Source organism: Rattus rattus, chromosome 4 (assembly GCF_011064425.1).
Source record: "Rattus rattus isolate New Zealand chromosome 4, Rrattus_CSIRO_v1, whole genome shotgun sequence".
Taxonomy (NCBI): Eukaryota; Metazoa; Chordata; class Mammalia; order Rodentia; family Muridae; genus Rattus; species Rattus rattus.
The window spans coordinates 129134291-129152243 of record NC_046157.1 but is presented as its reverse complement, the minus strand read 5'-3'; the positions used below and the strand labels follow the sequence as shown (position 1 = coordinate 129152243).

Here is a 17953-nt window from a genome sequence, read left to right as displayed (position 1 = left end):
GGTAGCTTGGACACCATGCAGTCTGCACCTCGCACTAGCTCTTCTCATGACTGTAGGTTTGGTTAGCCTTTCTTTACACACACTGCAGGCTCTTCGGCCTTTTAATTGGCAAGGAAATCAACAGGAACTGAGCACACACTGGAGGGAGGAGATGAGCAGAGTCATCACAGTCAGCTCCCAAGAAGAAATGGAAACTCAATCCAGCCCAGCTCCCAGCAGCACCCTCTTTAATTTGTGTTATCGCCTCTTCATGTGGCATAGCCCTTGATTTACACACGTGAAGAGAGTTAATGGCTTCCTTATTTTCAGAATTTGGGGTAGGGGAAGTGAGCGGAGAGAGAAATGAAAGTGCATTAAATCTATACCTTTCTAGAATTACTGAGTTCCTGTGAGTTATTGTTAATAACAATGTCAAGCGCATAGCTTCGTTCTAATGGCTGTGAAGGCTCGTGGGCAGAATCTCGAGATTGTTCTCCATGCTGGTTTTGATGTAGCAGCACAGGGAAGCATCTGTGGTGAGCAGAGAGGCCAGGTGCTCACAGAGATCATCATGGTCTGGCTTGTCCTATCAGTTCTGATATTTAAAGGCCTCTGGGATCTCCTGAAAGCTTACTATCTGTTCAACCTAGGAAAGCTATTTCTGTAACGAACTAGACCATTATCTAACATGACCATTGATTGATTGACTTGTATTTCTTAATTATCCTAAACAGTTTGTAATAGCAGCTTTCAAAGGACCAGAACTTCACATTGTGCTTTTCAGAATTACATAGGTAACTCCTGGAAAGGAGTTGATACATAGGATGTGGTAATCAAATATAACTTTAATTTGTAACAATATGCAAAGATATATACCAATATGAGATTTTTGGCTAGGAGTAGCTCTATAGTGTAGTTTAAGAATAGATTCAATAACCTACCCTTTATTCCTAGTACTACTAGGAATTTTATATTATACCCCATACCCCCTGTTTTCTTTTCATCCCCTCTCCCCCATTCCCCTAAACTCTAAATAGGAGAGAAAGAAGGATAGAGGAAAGAAAAGCAAAGAGAAAAAGAAATCCCTGAGTCTAACCTCCCCCATTTTGCTTCTTCCCTGATCAAGGTTGTAACAACTTGTAACCACACTCCTTAAATGGAGGCAAACCTTCACTGAATGACCAAAAACCATCCACCTCACTTCTATTTCTGTAACAAACTAGACCCTACCTCTTGGGAATAGAGACATAACTCTCTTAAAATTGTTTCTGTTGATTTGGGGTGTCATTTTCCTTTGGGGACCCCATAAAAGTGCTATATCAGTCAGTCTTAGGAAAGCTAGCTGTAGCATTTCATGACCAAACTCTGCATGCTGAGAAAGGGCATGCTCAAATGAATTTTGAAGGAAAGGTGGTATTGACACAATGAGGTGGTCTGAGACCATCTGCCTCAGTCTCTTTTGTGGATGGATCTCTCTCTCTCTCTCTCTCTCTCTCTCTCTCTCTCTCTCTCTCTCTCTCTCTCTCTCTCTCTCTCCCCACACACACACACAATCTGAGAAACTAAGGTGTGTTCTTGGGGTTGCCCGAGTAGCATTTCATCCCTAAGCATAAACAAGTGGAACGTGAAATACAGCTTCTGACAGAGGTGCCAACTTCCCCTGTGTCCTGTGTCAAACCCTTCATAGTCTGAACAGGTCCTTCCTGCTATGAGATCAAGGAATCTGTCTCCAAACCTCTTCTTGTCTTGGTCCCTGTAGACATGTCTGAAGGTGTTCTAGCTCTCCCTGCCTCCTATCCATAGACACTAAGTATGTTGTCAGAGTCTAACCAGAAACAGCCGGAGCAGGGTTCCCTCTCAGACCCCCTAGCCAGACTTCCCTGTGTTCACAGTCTGAGCCTCACTCATTTTCTGTTTTCTTAAGCAGAACATTTGAGACCTAACTTAGCTCAGCCTGAGGCCCTTGGGACCCTTAAATATTTCACTGCCATGTTTTCAAATAGAGACAGTTTATACTATTTATAAACTTGGCTCTCTTGGGTTTCCAGATGAAGTGCAATATTTATGTGTTCCTCACTGAGTTCAGTGAGATGGTTGTACTTGACGAGCGGCTGGTCAGCTTACCACTGAAGTTCATAGTTATCCTTTATTTTGTTATCACAAATGCACTTTGGGAAAGAGGGTTGCATCTGCTCTCTTTACTTCTAAGACATTAAGATGCTCTTTGAGTGAGCCTTCTAGTCCTGCGGGAATGCCTCTACTCCCGCTCAGCACCTCATCTTTACCTGTCAGTGGGACCTAGGGGTGGCTGTAATACCAAATCTGGGTTTCTGTACCCCAAAAGAGTCTTGGCAAACTGATGTTGGTTGGGCAAAGCAAAAAAAGGAATAAGCTGACTCAAGCCATTTTATTTTTTATGTAGAAACTTTATAATTGATTGCTCAGTTGAAAAAAAGAATGAACTTCAGAATTTTAGAGGTGGCAAGAGATAATGATGAAGTAGTCTATAAGAAGGTTTTATTAAGGCAATCCTCAGGATGAGTACAAATTTTATCGTGTCCATAAAAGCCTTTGGTGTCATATTGGGGATGTACATACATATTGGATTTATGACATTCAGTCTGGGTGTAGTTCATTATGAATGCATGGACTGTGTGAATTTTGATAAGCATGTTAATTGGAAGTATACGTAAGGGAACGTTAAACTGGTATCCTTTATATCAGACATGTAAAGTCGTATTCCCCTGATGTGTAGTACAAGATTTCTGTGCTCACTCCTTTCTGCAGCAGGGTTGCTTTTGCATGTGGTTTCACCTACACTAGTTTGCAGAAGCCATTCCATTCCTGGTTTTGACCAAGTAGTCTGAGGTCGATCTCTTTAGAGCAACGTTATTCTCCAAACATATCGAAAGCCACAAGCCATATCACGGATTGTGGTGCGAGCACTCTGACACTCGCTTGCCCCACATGCCTCCGGGGAGGAGTTTATGCAGCATAAAGTGTCTGAGGTGCATGGGGTCTCTGCCACATCCCCTGTAGTGATATGTTTAGCACCGGATTGTCAATCGGGAAGGAAAGTTGATTCAAATCAGAAGAGCTAATTCTAGATGACTTGCAAGTTGTTTATCTTCCTATCAGTTCTACACTGTTTTCTTAACAAAGGAAGAGCCTCTAATCTAAAGGAAGGGAGAACTTAGAGGACCAGGTCCCAGTTAATCCCCATGGAATAAGACAAATACATATTGCTCTTTAGAAAACAGTCACACAGGTTAAAAGACATTGTGATGTTAGAGAAAAGGGTTCATGCACTTAAAATACATTTCACTTTGTTTCTTGCCCCTGATCCCAGACTTCTGTGAAATACCAAGAAGTTTCAGCTGTCTGTTCATCCAAAGGCACTGTGGTACAGGCTAGAGAAGTAGGTGTGAGTTAGACCTGGGTGCCATCTCCTCATCTGTCACTTACTGTGCCCACATGAGGATGCGACTTTAGAAGACTACTTTAGGCTTGATTGAGGTGACCGAGTAAGGTTCATGAAGTTCTTGGTTTTGAGTATTTGCTTAGTAGCTTGGCTGTCACCAGTGAGCCTTTTGTCATCATTTGTCACTGTCAGTATCTTCATGATCATTGTCCCATTGCTTTGTCATTACCTCCTTGTCCTGTCTATTCTTCACCTATACTGTCAACATCTGTCCACTTTCAAACCCTCATACAGCAGTGTTCTTGGTGTTAGAGCCCAAATCCCTGTGCTTTCTCTCACCACACAATCTTCCCAAATAACCTCATATACAAAGAAGCTTTAAACAAGATCTTTACTCTGAGCTGCATGCTTTTATGTTCAGCTGATCATGAAACCAGTGGTTCTCAACCTGTGGGTCGTGACCCCTTTAGGGTTGAGTGATTCACAGGAGTTGCCTAAGAGCATTAGATAACAGATATTCACATTACAGTCCGTAACAGCAGCAAAATTACAGTTATGAAGTAGCAACAAACGTAATTTTATGGTTGCCGGTGACCACAACATGAGGGACTGTATTAAAGGTCATGCATTAGGAAGGGTGAGAAGCACTGCATTAAATTAAACAAATCCCACTGAATAACCTAGCTGCTCTTCAAACCCTAGTTCACTGCATAGGTCTTTCCTGTGATCTTGCTTATTAGTCTTTCTTTTGTTACCAGCTCTTCTATCACCAAAGCTGGTAAACTGTGATGTCATCCCTGATCGTAATCATCCCTCTCTCTCTCCGATGTTCAACCAATGGAACAAGTATATTCTATGTTCTAGATCCTAAGTGCTGTATGGGTAGAGTCTATGTTAAGAGCTGTAATCTCAGCACCTAGCATAATCCTCAACAAATAATTATTGAATAGATTTCTGGTCATGAAGGAACGAATGAGACTTCTGCTTCCTTTTGCTTCTGTTGCTTTTTCTTTAATTTGAGAATATTGGTTATTTCCAACTTAATTCATGATCTAGAGATCCCAGAGTGGAAATATCATAACTGGCCCCCATGTCTAGGGTTGAATCCCTTACCCCCATCATCACTACACTTTTTGTTCACCCTGTATCCAGAATGGCTTCCCTACCTACATTATTTTATTGACTGGAATAGCTGTCCTTATTTGAAGTCTAGGTTTAAAACTACTGCCCTAAAATACTCTGAAAATGGCCTAGGAGCTGGGAAGATGGTTCACAAGCATGCCAACCTGAGTTTGAATATGCGGAACCTGTGTAAAGGTCAGACCCAGAAGCACATATCTCATCTCAGGAGCAAGATGGGAGCTGGAGACTGGAGAATCCCCATCAGCTCCCAAGCAAGCCCGGCACATGCAGCAAAGCAACAGATAGAGCCTGTCTCAGACAAGAGGGAAGAGTGACCTGACACTTGGGGTTGTTGTCTGGCCTCCACGTGCACGGCATGCTCCCCGTTCTCCTGTGTGCTTTCTGCTGCTTGGGCATTCTTTCTCCCTCAGCCTGGAGAGCTCCCAGTGTTCAGGCCTCAGGCCGCATTTTATTGTCTCTGACTGGGGTTGTATTCACTTCTTTGAGCTCCTAAGCTCTTTGCCCATGTCCCATCCCAGCTCTCGCCCTCCTGCTCTATCTGCTAAGTGCTCTGGGTTTCCTGATAGCCTCCGAGTTCTATCAGGTCAGCAACCACATCTGCTCCCTGCGCAGACTGAATTCTGGTGCTTCCTCCCACAAACATTTGCTGACTGAGTGAAATCAGGCCTCACGTGCTGGTAGACTGATGTGTGGGAGAATATTATTCCAAGATAAACATCCCGGGAACATACCTAATCTGTGTGTTTGAGACCTGTTGTCTTGCTGCTCTCTCATTGTGCTTGTGAAGGGGAGAGGGGAATGGTTCTCTGTTCCTTTGGTTACAGGTTCATTCTAGGACAGGATTTGGAGTTAGTACACACTGTCAATTCCAGGAAGTCTTGTAGGTGATAATGTTGCAAAACAAAGAACAGATGTTTACTGGCTCTATCAGGTAGCAAAGACTCCTTTTATTTCAGCCATGTAAGAGAGAAGGGTTTTAAATCAGTGCCTTTGAAGTTAAAATTAAATTCGTTTTCATTGTTTTAGTATATCCTGAGTTTAAAGTCTAGATTCTATTCTCATATTAATGAGGAAGAAGCATGAAATATCTCATACTTCTGATGTAGTGACTTCCAATGGATTATCTGTAAGTTTAAAATTGTGTGTTTTGACCTGGTAATCTCTACACTTGTTAGTTAATCTACCCAAAGTCTCTTAATGATAAGAGACTTTGATTAGATTAATGTAGATTAATATATCAACTCTGGAAAGGTTTTCTGCACCCAACTGAAGATCCGAGGACATCACTCTTTTGGTTACGTGGAAATTTAAGAATATGTTTTGAAATAGGAATCATTTCAGTCATTTTGCTGATTATAGTATGATCTAGTTTGCTTCTTCTGTGATAAAACACTGACCAAAGCCAATTTGGAAGAAGGGTTTATGTCACCTTACACGTTACAGTCTATCATTGATGAAACTCAAAGCAGGAACTTGAAGGCAGGGACTGAAGCAGAGACCATGAAAGCACTCTGCTTGCTGGCTTCCTTCCTTGCCTTGCTCAGCTTCTGTTCTTATGTAATCCAGGCCCATCTGCCTAGGAATAGTGCTGCCCACAGTGGGCTGGGCACTCCTGCATCAGTTAGCAACCCTTCAAAAAATGCCTCACAGACAGGTCCACAAGCCAGTCTGATGGAAGCAACTTCCCATTTGAGGTTTCCTCTTTCCATGCACATCTAAGTTTGTGTCAAATTGACAAAACTAACTGTAACATGATAACAATATATACTCATTGTGAGAACAAGAGGTTAGGAAACACGAAGAGGAAGTTAAATGTTCTTCAGTCCTGTTAGACTGTGCATGTCTATGTTGTTTCCTGAATATATTGTATTCATTTTGGTGTTGATGTTGTTGTTTTAAAGTGAAAATAGTATCATTTGCACTGGTGACTTTGGGGGTGTGTTTCATGTGACAAGTTTAAGGAGTTTCAGGGACATAAGTGGATGATATTATTTTTAGGAAATTTTGCCTTTCAGGGTTTGTATACTGAAATTCTGCCTTTATCACTCTCTTTAATAAGAAAACCTCAGTTGCCAGATATGGTGGCACATACACAGTCTGCAATTGCAGCACCAGAGAGACAAAAGCAGATAGATCTGTGAGTTCCAGGCCAGCCAGGACTATACAGTGAGACACTGTCCTCCTGTCCCCTTCTCCCTAAAGAGTTAAAAATAGAAAACTATAAAAATCTGTGTAGGCTTCATTTGCAGGACATGAAAACATGCTACCTATCTGCAGAATAAAAGATATAATTTTATTTAATGGGTGTTACAAGACTACTAAAATGTTTAGGAAAGTGAGTGTAGGCTGGACCTCTAGGAATAAGCCTGAACTGGTGTATTGTACTGGCAAATGGCCAAGTCTTTCCATAATCCTGGAAAGAGTGAACCCGAAGGCAGCCACTACAGTGTCTGACTCAAAGACAAATCATCCTTGCAGATGTGCAGGGACACTTCAGCCTCTAGAGCCATCGAGATTTCCTGCTGGATCCACCCTGCTCCATCATGGACACCTGGCATCATCAGCTCTTTCTTCTCTACTCTCACTGTTTTGTGGTCTTTGCACAAGAAGCTGAAAGACAAGAAAACACAACTCCACAGCCGTGTTCCCTTCACAACAACAGCGGCTTATTCTATCGATTTGCCTTCCAAACTTCAATTAGTGCATTTCATTGCCAGAACTTAATTCTTGTCTTGAGCCCTTGCATGAGGGCATTACCTAGAAAATGTCATTTTGAGTTGTCTAGCCTTGGCCATATAGGTCAGTCCGCACCCACCCACCAGGGGTCCGGAGTGGACATTACTGACTGTTGTGATCACCACACATCCATCCAGGCTCTGGATATTGGACAACTGTGCCCTTTGTATATACCCCATATGTGAAAAATAATTTGAAGGCAAGAGAAAGAGGAATATTCCATCAGAAGGGGCGAGCCTACCCTTTGTTTCTCTCCATACATTCTGCTCGGATCATGGCATCTGGATTCTTTTGTCTCTGTCTCTCTGTATATGTGTCTGCCTGTCTGCCACCCCCCACCCCGCACACACACTGTGTACCCTGTAGATCAATTCAGGGCCTGTGCATGCTAAGCAAACAGTCTTCCACCAGGCTGTATCCCAGTATTCTTTATTGCCTGTTTTAAGACAGTGTCTCACTAACTCGCCCAGACTGGTCTCAAACTCATGCCATAGCCCAGCCTGCAAAACCAAAAAAAGTATTCCTTATCTGACTTTCTTTAGTCAAAGCTGGTTGCCTCTGTATCTCCAGTTATCCATCTAACTGTTTCTGTCTGTCTCTGTTGTTTCCTGCTGGCCTACGCACTTGCTTTTTCCTTCTGAACTGCTGCTTCAGGTCCTAAGTGCAGATGTCACCCCCATCGTTGCCACTTGGGTCCATACGGTTATAGCATGCTATTTCTCTGCTCAAAGCACATTAGTCAGTTTCCACCATACCTTGGATCAAAGGCAAAATCTCAACCACAACCCATAGGATCTTTCCAGAATCCCACCCCATCCCTGTTCCCTCCTCTGCATTCTCACCCCCTTCCCCCTACATTACTTCAGCCTTCTTGAGGATCTTGGGGATCATGGTGTTGCTGATCCTTCAACTCGGAATGCCCAGATAGCCACGAGGTTTTCTCTCTCCTTTCTCCAGAGTAGGCTTGGGCCATCACCTGCTCAGCGAGGCCTGCTCTGGTCACTCTGGTTGCAGTATGATTCCCCTCAAGCCCTTTAGACCCCATCTCTGCACCATGTTCATAGCACCTTGTACTACATAACGAACTCTGCAACTCTTTCACTGTGCATCTTCCTCCATGAGAAGGTTGGCTTTTACTATTGGCTCTTCAGTCCATTGCACAATATCCAGGTACACAGTAATCGTTCACTAAATGTTTGTGACATGAATGCACTCTGTACACGTGCCTCGTGTTATACACATCTAATTATTTATTAGGGATTCATTCCGAGGATGAAAAGTATACACGAATAACAAAAGGGGTTTTACCCATGTGTCCTTCCAGCAGTTGTCCACGAGCGTGCGGTTGGCCTCTAACTCTCCCGGAACCACGAGGTCTCAGTTCCTCCAGTCCTCTCATTCAGCACATCACTGACTCCATATATTTCCCTGGCTCTTCTCCCAATACTCTCTCATTACAGTATGATCTCTGTAGAGCCTGAAGACTGCATGTTACCTCTGCGTGGCCTTCCGTCACCACGGGGCCAAGTTAACCCTCAGGCTCAGAATCCACCACCCTGTTCTATTTTCATGGGGTCCCTTGAGATGCTCCCATGTTTTAGGTTTGTCTTTGTGTTTTATTTCTGTTTCTAATCTGTGTCATTTCAATCAGGAGACTCACCTGTCTTTTCTGACATTATTTCTAGTAAATGTGTATGTATAATGGAGTGAACATTAGCTGTCCTTTCCCACTCTTAGTTTTCTCAGTGCAGTGGATGTACTGTACATTCGTTTTCTGGATTGGCAAAGCTGATCATCCTTTAAAGAACGAACTTTTTTTCTTTAAAGTAGCTAATACATGACAAGTTGATCTGGAAACTTAAATGCTTGGCTTACCTGTCAGTTTGAGGTGGGCGATTCTTGATCTCTGACCTTGGTTTGCTGATACTCTATATGATGTCTTAATGTTTGAAGCCTTCTTTCTCATTTATGCCTGTGCTCGTATCCAGAAACCACAATTCCTTAGTGACTCTTGCTTTTAATTTTCCACAGCTTTTGGAAAGAACCAACACTGGTTTTGAAGAATCAGACGGCGGTGCTCTCAAGAGTCCACTCCACTTAGCGGTGAGTGAATGGCTGAGGGCAGGTTCCTCTGTTTGTCTCATAAAGAGCAAATTCCCAAAACCTACCATGCTCTTAAGATATCACCCGGAAAGGCAGTGGTCAGTGGTAATGACAGCAACAGACGGTTGGAAGCATGGGCTTCCAAGAGACACAATCTCACCTGCTAGGTCTGCCTTCCCATCTGATGACCTTACAAACAGTAACCTACCTTGTCCTCAGTGTCCTCATCTATAGAATGGGAGCAAATAAAAATAGGAAGCTTGCATAATCATTACCACATAGAATGTAATAAATGATCGCCTTAAGCCCTAATCCTTTTATATGAAGGAAACATCTCAGCTAGAAAGATTTGATTATAGAGTAATAAGTAAACGTTAAGCCCATCACATTTTCAAATGTCACAGCTAAAACCTATGTGGGTTTTAAATACAACTGTGTGAGAGTAGAAGGTTCTGGTCTACAATAGCAGCTCTGTCGTTCTTCCTGGATTTGCCACTGGGCCTCAGAGGAGGGCTCTGGCTCCAGTTGTCACACTGGAGAGAGCTGGGAGGGGGGGGACTGTTACAGTTCTCATTAGCAAAGCCTCCTCTCTGCCTCCCAGTAATCAAAGGGGAGAGCTTCGACCCTCAAACTCCTCAATGGGGCGGGGGAGTTATCACTCCCAAAGCCCTGCTTCAAATGGTATGTGCACCCTTAGCAATTAGCAGCTGGCTGAAAGAGCCCTGCTGACTGGCAGTGACACCCAGCCACAGCCAGCTCTCCTGCCCACCGAGCTGCTGAAGGTTGAACAGGCAGTCATGGTCTGGTGGGACAGGCGGAGGCAGTAATTAGATGTATCTTTGGTGAGCACAATGGAACAGGATTCAAGGAAGATGGGAAGGAGCCTGGTCTACACTGAATTGGTAAAGTTGACCTACATGAGGCCCAAACACTTCTTCAGTGTTCTGGTGAGCCTTTAGAGAGGAATATTTCATGAACAGATACAGGTGGGAATTCCTGCAAGGTGAGAGAAGGCAAGGCCGCCGTTACACAAGGGAGTGTCCAGGGCCAGTCACACTATGCAGAGCCGGCCTCCCACTGCCTGTCTCCACATGTACTTGCTAGCACACCTGCTGAAGCCCGCTTACAGCCTCTGACACACTCACCAAAGCATCCGCTATACACATAAACAAGTACACAGGCACACAGGCATTTTGAATGCTGTGAAATGAGCCATCCATCTTAGTTCAAGGAGGTAGACTTAGGCGGAGGAGGAGGGTGGACAGTGAGAGGACAAAGCGTCATAGCAGTTGACTCAAAGAGCAGAGCAGGCTGCTCTTTAGAATCCCTGTGCAGCTGTCAGCTGTGCCTGAGCAAGGCTCCCCAGAGCTCGGTATGCACAGATGTAGCTAGTCCTCGCTGCCCTGAGCGAGGCCACGTGGGGGTATTTTAAGCAGAATCCTCATGCCCTTTGGACATGGGGCTGATTGCGTTGCTACTGAGAAGAGAGTTTCTAGGCGTCCAAAAATTTTATCATCTTTTCCAAAAATTATTTGCTCTGTGCTTAGCATGGCCAGGTATACTCCTGAGCTCTCTGAGTCTCCACTCACGTAGAAAGGGTGGTGGCATCGTGGCAAAGACTGGGCCTTGGTAGTGCTGCAGCTGGCAGGGGCCTTAGAAGACAGAGTTCATTCTTCTCATCAGCAACTCATCTGAACATGGTGATTTCCACTGCATATTATGGGAAGCGAATTAGTTAGTTAACCTTTGAGTTGGTTAGTTTGTTAGCTGTGAGATGCTGTCCAGATACCTACGGTCTTGTGCCTCAGTTTCCCCATCCATCAAAAGAAAGGAGCAGTACCTCATCGAGGGCCATTGTGGGGACAGCGTGAGCTAATCCGGGTAAAGCAACTAGAAGAGTGCCTGACGGCAAATGTGTGCCAACAGCCAGCTTCACCCGTATTGTATTAACACCCATGTCAATTTCCTTCTCCATGTGACACACACACTGACTGTGACAATGCCAAGCACTCTCCAGGAGGAGATATTACAGGGAAGGGACTTAGCCTCGGTCCTTTCGAGATTCCCATGTTGGAGAGGTCTGAGGCAAGCAGTAGCATGACAGATGGCAATAAATGTTACAAGAGACAATGAACGGGATGCATGTGATGGGATAGTAAGGTGCAGGCAGAGTGCTATTTTACAGAGCACAGAATGTCACGTTCGCACAGCGTGCCTGAGAGCTAGTCACATTGCTGCTCTCTTCCTGAGAGAGGAAGGTTCTGGGCAAAGGTAAAACTCTTGAGGAAGAGAAGACTCAGCATGTCCACAGAACAGCAATGTAATTACCACAGAGTAGTGAGGGCGAGTGGGAGGATCAAGGAGCGGGGAGAACAGCTGCCCCAACATCTCACAGGGCCTCCTGGTCCTCGGTAAGAACTCGGACTTTTACTCTGTGCAAAGTAGAAAGCACTTGTTTAAATTTGAGGAGATAAAGGAGATGTGACTTGTCTCAAAGATCACTAACTTACAAAAGAACAGAAGCCAAAGCCAGAAATGAGAGTGACTTTGTCCAGAATGATCGTAAAGGACCTCCTTCTAGAATTATTTTATTTTTCCCTCTACATCAGCAGCTCTCAACCTGTGGGTCTTGACCTCTTTGGGGGGGTCTCATATCAAGCATTCTGCATATCAGATATTTACGTTAGGAATCATAACAGTAGAAAAATTACAGTTATAAAGTAATAAATAATTTTATGGTTGGGGGAAACCACAGTGTAAGGAACTGTGTTAAAGCATTAGGAGGGCTGAGAACCAATCACCAGTTTACATGCTAACACTTAAAATTATTTTCTTGAAGTCATATATAGATGCGCTCACCGCCGTCCCCAGGGTTGGCGGGAGCATGTTGTTCCTGGATGGAAGCGTTCTAGTTGGGGAAAGAGAACCAGATGCCCCTAAACCTTGATCCCTAAAGAGACCTGACCTGCCTTGAAGCTACTATTTCCTGCCTGAATGATTTGAGTCTCCAGGGTTATCAGCTCATAGAATTCCACATTCGTTTCATCCACTTGAAAGAATTAAATTAAGAAATGAGGTTAGGCAAATGGGAAGCTCCAGCTGTTGCTCTTTCCAGATGGGCCTGTGGCGTCCCTGAAAAGAGTTAGGCTCCCAAATTCCTTCTCCTCGTTTACCCACAGCTTCCACCTTAAAAGGCTTATGCGAATTAATCGTGATTAATACATTTAAGTTGCCTAATGAGATATTTCTTGAAATCATTTAAATTAATAATTTAAATATTTTTAAAGTTTGGTGCTCCCAATGACATCTCAGCATAGTGAAACTTACCCCTACCCAAGGGGTATTTGCATTGGTTACCTGCTGGCAAAGAGAAAACCATTCTCTCCAATGGAGTCCCACCAGGTACTCTGAGCTGCACTCCTGGACCGGCTCTCTGCCCAGGAGTAGATGGCCAGTACAAATCGAATGCAGACGGTTGTCGTCGTTGCTGGTTTTTGTTCAGTGGGCTTTTTTGTTGTTGTTGTTGTTTTGGCTTTTTATTTTTTTTTTAATCTTACTGGATTTTTGTTTGCCTTTATTTTCATTTTTTAATTTTGTTTTTGTTTTTGGGAGAAAACAAGAAAATGAAGTTGGGTGGGTAGGGAGGTCGGGAAAGTCTGGAGGAGTTAGGGTCGTGGAGAAACATGCTCAAAAATGCTCTGTATGAATAAAATGTAAGAGTAAAAAGGAGTCGCAAGCAACAGGAAGGGTCTTCCTTCAGGTAAATCTGGCTTTTGAATCATTCTGAGCACTTTCACATGTCCGGATTTGAAAAGCTGCACTAGTGATCAGGGCTGCAACCATTGTATTTTACACTAAGCCACTTTAACTAGAAAACAGGAGTGGGTTGTTTTAAGTGTGAGGATTAAAGGGGACCATGCAGAGGGCAAGTGCCTTCGTCACAGCTGTCCTCCTGGGAATGCATCCTGCTTCCTGCCTGGTGTCTCTCCTGTCCCCTGTGTGTCTGAACCTCACTGTGCTGGCCACTGTCCTTTGTATGTCTGCATACATTGTAAGTTTTCCTAGGCTAAGTGAAGTGAACAGAAATGAAAATGTTTACTATTCTTGTCACAATGGCAGGGGGCCAGCGTTTGACAATAGTATGTAGACCCTGGTGCTATCTGCTGGCACATCTTCCTTCAGCATGGAGCCATGATTTCTCAGTAAGCCGAACCAGTAACTACCGGTTATTAGGACAGTGGAAAGCAGGAGACCAAGGTTTGGAAAGTCAGTTCTCAAAAGAGCACCAGATTCACGTGGGGAATGAATTCTAACAGTCTGATTCCTGTGTGGATGCTCCTGTTACTCCAGTTCTTAGCCTAACATCAGAGGCTTCTGAGTTGACTTAGACTTGGTACAGGATATATGGGAAACATTGACTATTTTCTCTTCTTTGTTGATATTTGGAATTCCCCGAGAAACCAAGCCAAGACACGCATCTTCTTGCCATAGCGCATGTCCATATTCTCTCTCCAGAGTGCTCCTGGGTCAGCCTGCCTTACTTGAGACCCACTTCTTCCACCCAAGGCGGTACACCCACAGCATAACTAGGTAACTCTGCCTCTCTGGGCCCTCATCTGTAAGTTGAGAATGTCAAGCGCATCTAAGCCTGCAGACTGGAGTGAGCTCACCGCAAGCAGCCAGCTAGTGATTCCTTCAGAGTTTAGATCACAATACAGACTTCCTGTCCCGGGCGGTTACAGCTCTTTGTATACAGGGATCGTTTTCCTGTCCCTAAAGAGGCAGTGTATAGTAAAGGCACAGTGGTCTAGAAATGTGTCCCCAGAGTATCCTTTCTTCCTCGTTCAAGACACTTCACGTTTCCACAGAGCTTTCTGCAGAAGAAATCTAGGTTATTATCCAGCATTTGTTGTTCAGCCCTATTCTGTTACAGGCAAACACAAAAACGTTTAACCTTCAAGTCAACCAAGTGGAATTACTGAGGGAAAGTGTGTGTGTATCAGACTGCAGATTCTGAGTTCAGATCCTGATTCTGTTATGACCAAAGAACTTTTTAACCTCTGGAAACAAATGTTTGCAGTAGATGTGGTGACTTATATTGACAATCCCATACACAAGAGGCTAGAGCAGGAAGACTAAGGGTTTGAAGCCAGCCTAGGCTGCATAGCAAGATCCTGCTCCCCCTATGCCCCCAAAGATATTTATAGGTCATAAACGAGGTGTGGAAGTGCTTGGCATGGTGCCCAGCACATAGAAATGAATAGTTGCTATTATCAAAAGCTCATTGACAATACATCATTGGTATTTTGTGGCAATAAGTGCCTTGAAGTCGATGGAGTGAGTGGGCTGAAGAGTATATGTGCTGGGATGCTTCCCTGGCAAGGTGCTGTCTGCATAGAGCTACCAGGACAGTCACAGGGCTGTCTAGATGAAGCCCTTTCCAGACAAGGAACAGAAAGTACAGTCGCAACAGCCAGAGGAAAAAAATTCAGGTGCTTAACCATAGAGGGCAATGTGGCCACCCCAGAACCCGGATGTGCTCAGGCTGCATGCAGGGGAAGGCCAGAGCTGAGCGCTGGGTTGGCCTTGGCAGGTTTTGGATTTTGCTGCTGTCAAGAGAAGTAGCTTTAAGCTGAGTTTGCAGCAAACAGCGGAGTGGTGTCCAGTTTGACTGGGGGAAAGGTTTCACCTGTTAATGGTGTCCCTGACAGATCACCAAGGGACAGACATGGGTTCCTTTTGCTAGAGCTCTGGCGAAGCAGTATGGGGAGAACGTGCAGTGGTAGACTTAGATGTGAGTGTCTCTGAGACACACAGGAGATGGAACAGTGGCCTGTGAGTGGCCTGGAGGGCTGCTACTGATCACACAGCACCTTCGTGGACTTGAACAGAAATGTGTGTTCTCTGGCAGTTCCCATGTGAATGTGCTGTGTGAGTTAACAGAGACACACGTTCCTCTGGCCAGGCAGAGGAACACTCAGAACAAGGCAAGGCATAGAGGGGGCTCTTTGTCAGAATCCCCTTGTACTGCTGTCCCAGATACTTGCTCAAGGCTTAAGAGTTAGAGAAATAGAGGCGGTGTGAGGGTTGTGGTCTGAGAATGAAGTTGGCCTTCGCAGATGGGAAGGCTGAAGGCAAAGGAAGTTTGGGGAAAGAAAGCCAGGATTTGCTATGCAGTGCAGGTACCAAGCATGGTTGGACATCTACACTTAGAAGTAAAGGGATAAGTTGAGACAAGGATATAAATGGGGGATTCATTGTCATATGATTTATATTACATGTTACATGGAGGGTACAGTTAATATGTACAAATTATCCTAATCATTGAAAACATTTATTTTTAACTCATCCATACTCTTAATTCTTATAATTCATTTAACCTTACTTTTTGTTATTGTTGTTAACTGTGCTCTGGGCAATTTAGTAAAATAATTTAAAATACACATATAGCTTAATACCCCTTAGATCTAGAAGTAACCACTGTTATTGGTTTCTTTGGTATCCCTCTGAATTTTTCCTCTTACTATAGAAGTACACACAAATATAAATACGCATGCATACATTTTCTTTTTATATAAATGAGGCCATGCTAAATATATTGCCCACAACTTAGTTTCTGAAAATCCTTTTTTGAACACTTACTACTCTCCACAAAAGTCATAGCAACTTTTACACCCACCAGAGTATCTAGGATTGCTTCCCTGCCCCTGCCCCTGCCCCCAGTTTTAATGATATTGGGGGTGTGGCCAAACTCTTTGTCTACTGCCCAGGTAGCACTATAAACATTTTACATAGCGTTTTTGGATGTCTGTTGGCATTTTACATTTCTATTTTTCTCTGTGAGCTGCATTTTTTGGGTCTTTTGCACACTTTCCTAGTTTTCAAAACTATATCCAAAAGTTCATGTTAAGGAAATCATCCTTCACGCTCAGTCTTTTCATGGTGCCTTGAGGAGCAGCACAGAGAAAGAGTGCTGATGGCTAAAGAGCAGTCTTTGACTCTGAAGCCACCTGGAGCAGATGTCCTACTTCTCTCCACCCCCTTCCCCCTGGATAATCTTACCTCTTTCCCTCTCATTTTCAAGATCCTTTGCTCATGCACTGTGGGGGTGGGACTAATATTTTTTTCCCTTGCAGACTAAATTAAAAGTCTCAGACTGTCTATCTTGTTTTTAATACTACACAGCCTAGGCTCCCATAAGGCATCTGAACTTGGCCCTGGCCCATGTCCTGCATTTCCCTAACTGGTTCAGTGGCTTCACTATGCTCGACGGAGGAAATGATGGAGAGGGAACAGCACCCACTGCATATCAGATCTTGTGCACAGCCACTGACTGCAATTATCTCTTCTCATCTTTGTGGCAGCCCCAGGAGGCAGCTTTTATTGCTGCCTCCTGGATACAGAACTCTAAGTACAATTAAGAAAGTCACCTATACTCTCATGGTCAGTCACATGATAGGCTGGGAGGGAAGATTTGCGTGTGTAGATTGAATTAAGAGTCTCCAATGTTTCCAGTAATTTTTTCCCCCTGGCTTTATTAACAGAAAAGATTCCTGAACATCTTCTTGTAGTGTCCATTGATTTGTTTAGGACTCTCCTGAGAGATGAGTATGTAATTCGTACAGCCATTCGTCTAAATAAGATTGTTAGGTTGTAGATCTAATAAACATATACTGATGGATGTTATGCCTTTGAGCAAATTAGTTGACAAGGGGGAAAAACACAAAGGCATTTACTTGCAACCAGAGGTTCATGAACTAGCGTTTCAGCCTAACTTCAGTTTGCCAGTCTCAAATTCCATCCCAAGTGTTGATCCAATGGGCTCTTTAGAGTCTGAGACCCAGGAGGCTCAGCCTCTCAGGTGGGTTGTCGTGGGATTTGAAGCAAGCAAGGGTTCGATTGTGGCTTTCTTCCTTGCAGGCCTACAATGGGCACCACCAAGCCTTGGAGGTCCTTCTCCAGTCCCTAGTGGACCTGGACATCAGGGATGAGAAAGGCCGGACGGCCCTGTACCTAGCTGCTTTCAAGGGACACACAGAATGTGTGGAAGCACTTGTTAACCAGGGCGCATCCATCTTCGTGAAAGACAATGTCACCAAAAGAACTCCACTTCATGCCTCGGGTAGGTCTTGTTGATTCCTGAGTTTTGTAACTCATGTACAGAGTCGAATAAAAGGATAAAATGTGCTGAGGTGGCTTCACAGGTAAAGGTTCTTGCCACCAGGCCTGATGACTTGAGTTCAGTTCCTGAGACCCACATGGCCAGAGGAAAGCACGGACTTCTGCAACTTGTCCTCTGACATCCAAATGCATATGGTACATGCCACCCCGATAGACAGACAGACAGACAGACAGACAGATAGATAGATAATCTGATTTTTAAAAGCTATAGCTGGAGCTCAGTGGGAGAGCATGTTTCTAGCAAGCATGGCACCCTAGGTTCATCCCTCCACCCCACCCTCTGCCGAAAGAGGACAACAGCATTTTTTTCCATCCCTATTTTTAACTTCCTAATTTTACTTCTACACCATGTATACCCAAACACTTCCAAAATGGTTTTGATATGATTTT

At 44.1% G+C, this 17953-nt stretch overlaps 1 protein-coding gene across 1 annotated transcript in view; it reads left to right on the top strand.

The window, feature by feature from the left end:
- Ankrd44 (ankyrin repeat domain 44) overlaps positions 1-17953 on the top strand; it is a 277873-nt gene that overhangs the window by 237239 nt on the left and 22681 nt on the right. Inside the window, exons 17-18 of the mRNA XM_032901107.1 lie at positions 9311-9382; positions 17303-17504. Of these exons, the coding sequence (XP_032756998.1) occupies positions 9311-9382; positions 17303-17504 (274 nt within the window). The remainder of the gene's footprint in view (positions 1-9310; positions 9383-17302; positions 17505-17953) is intronic.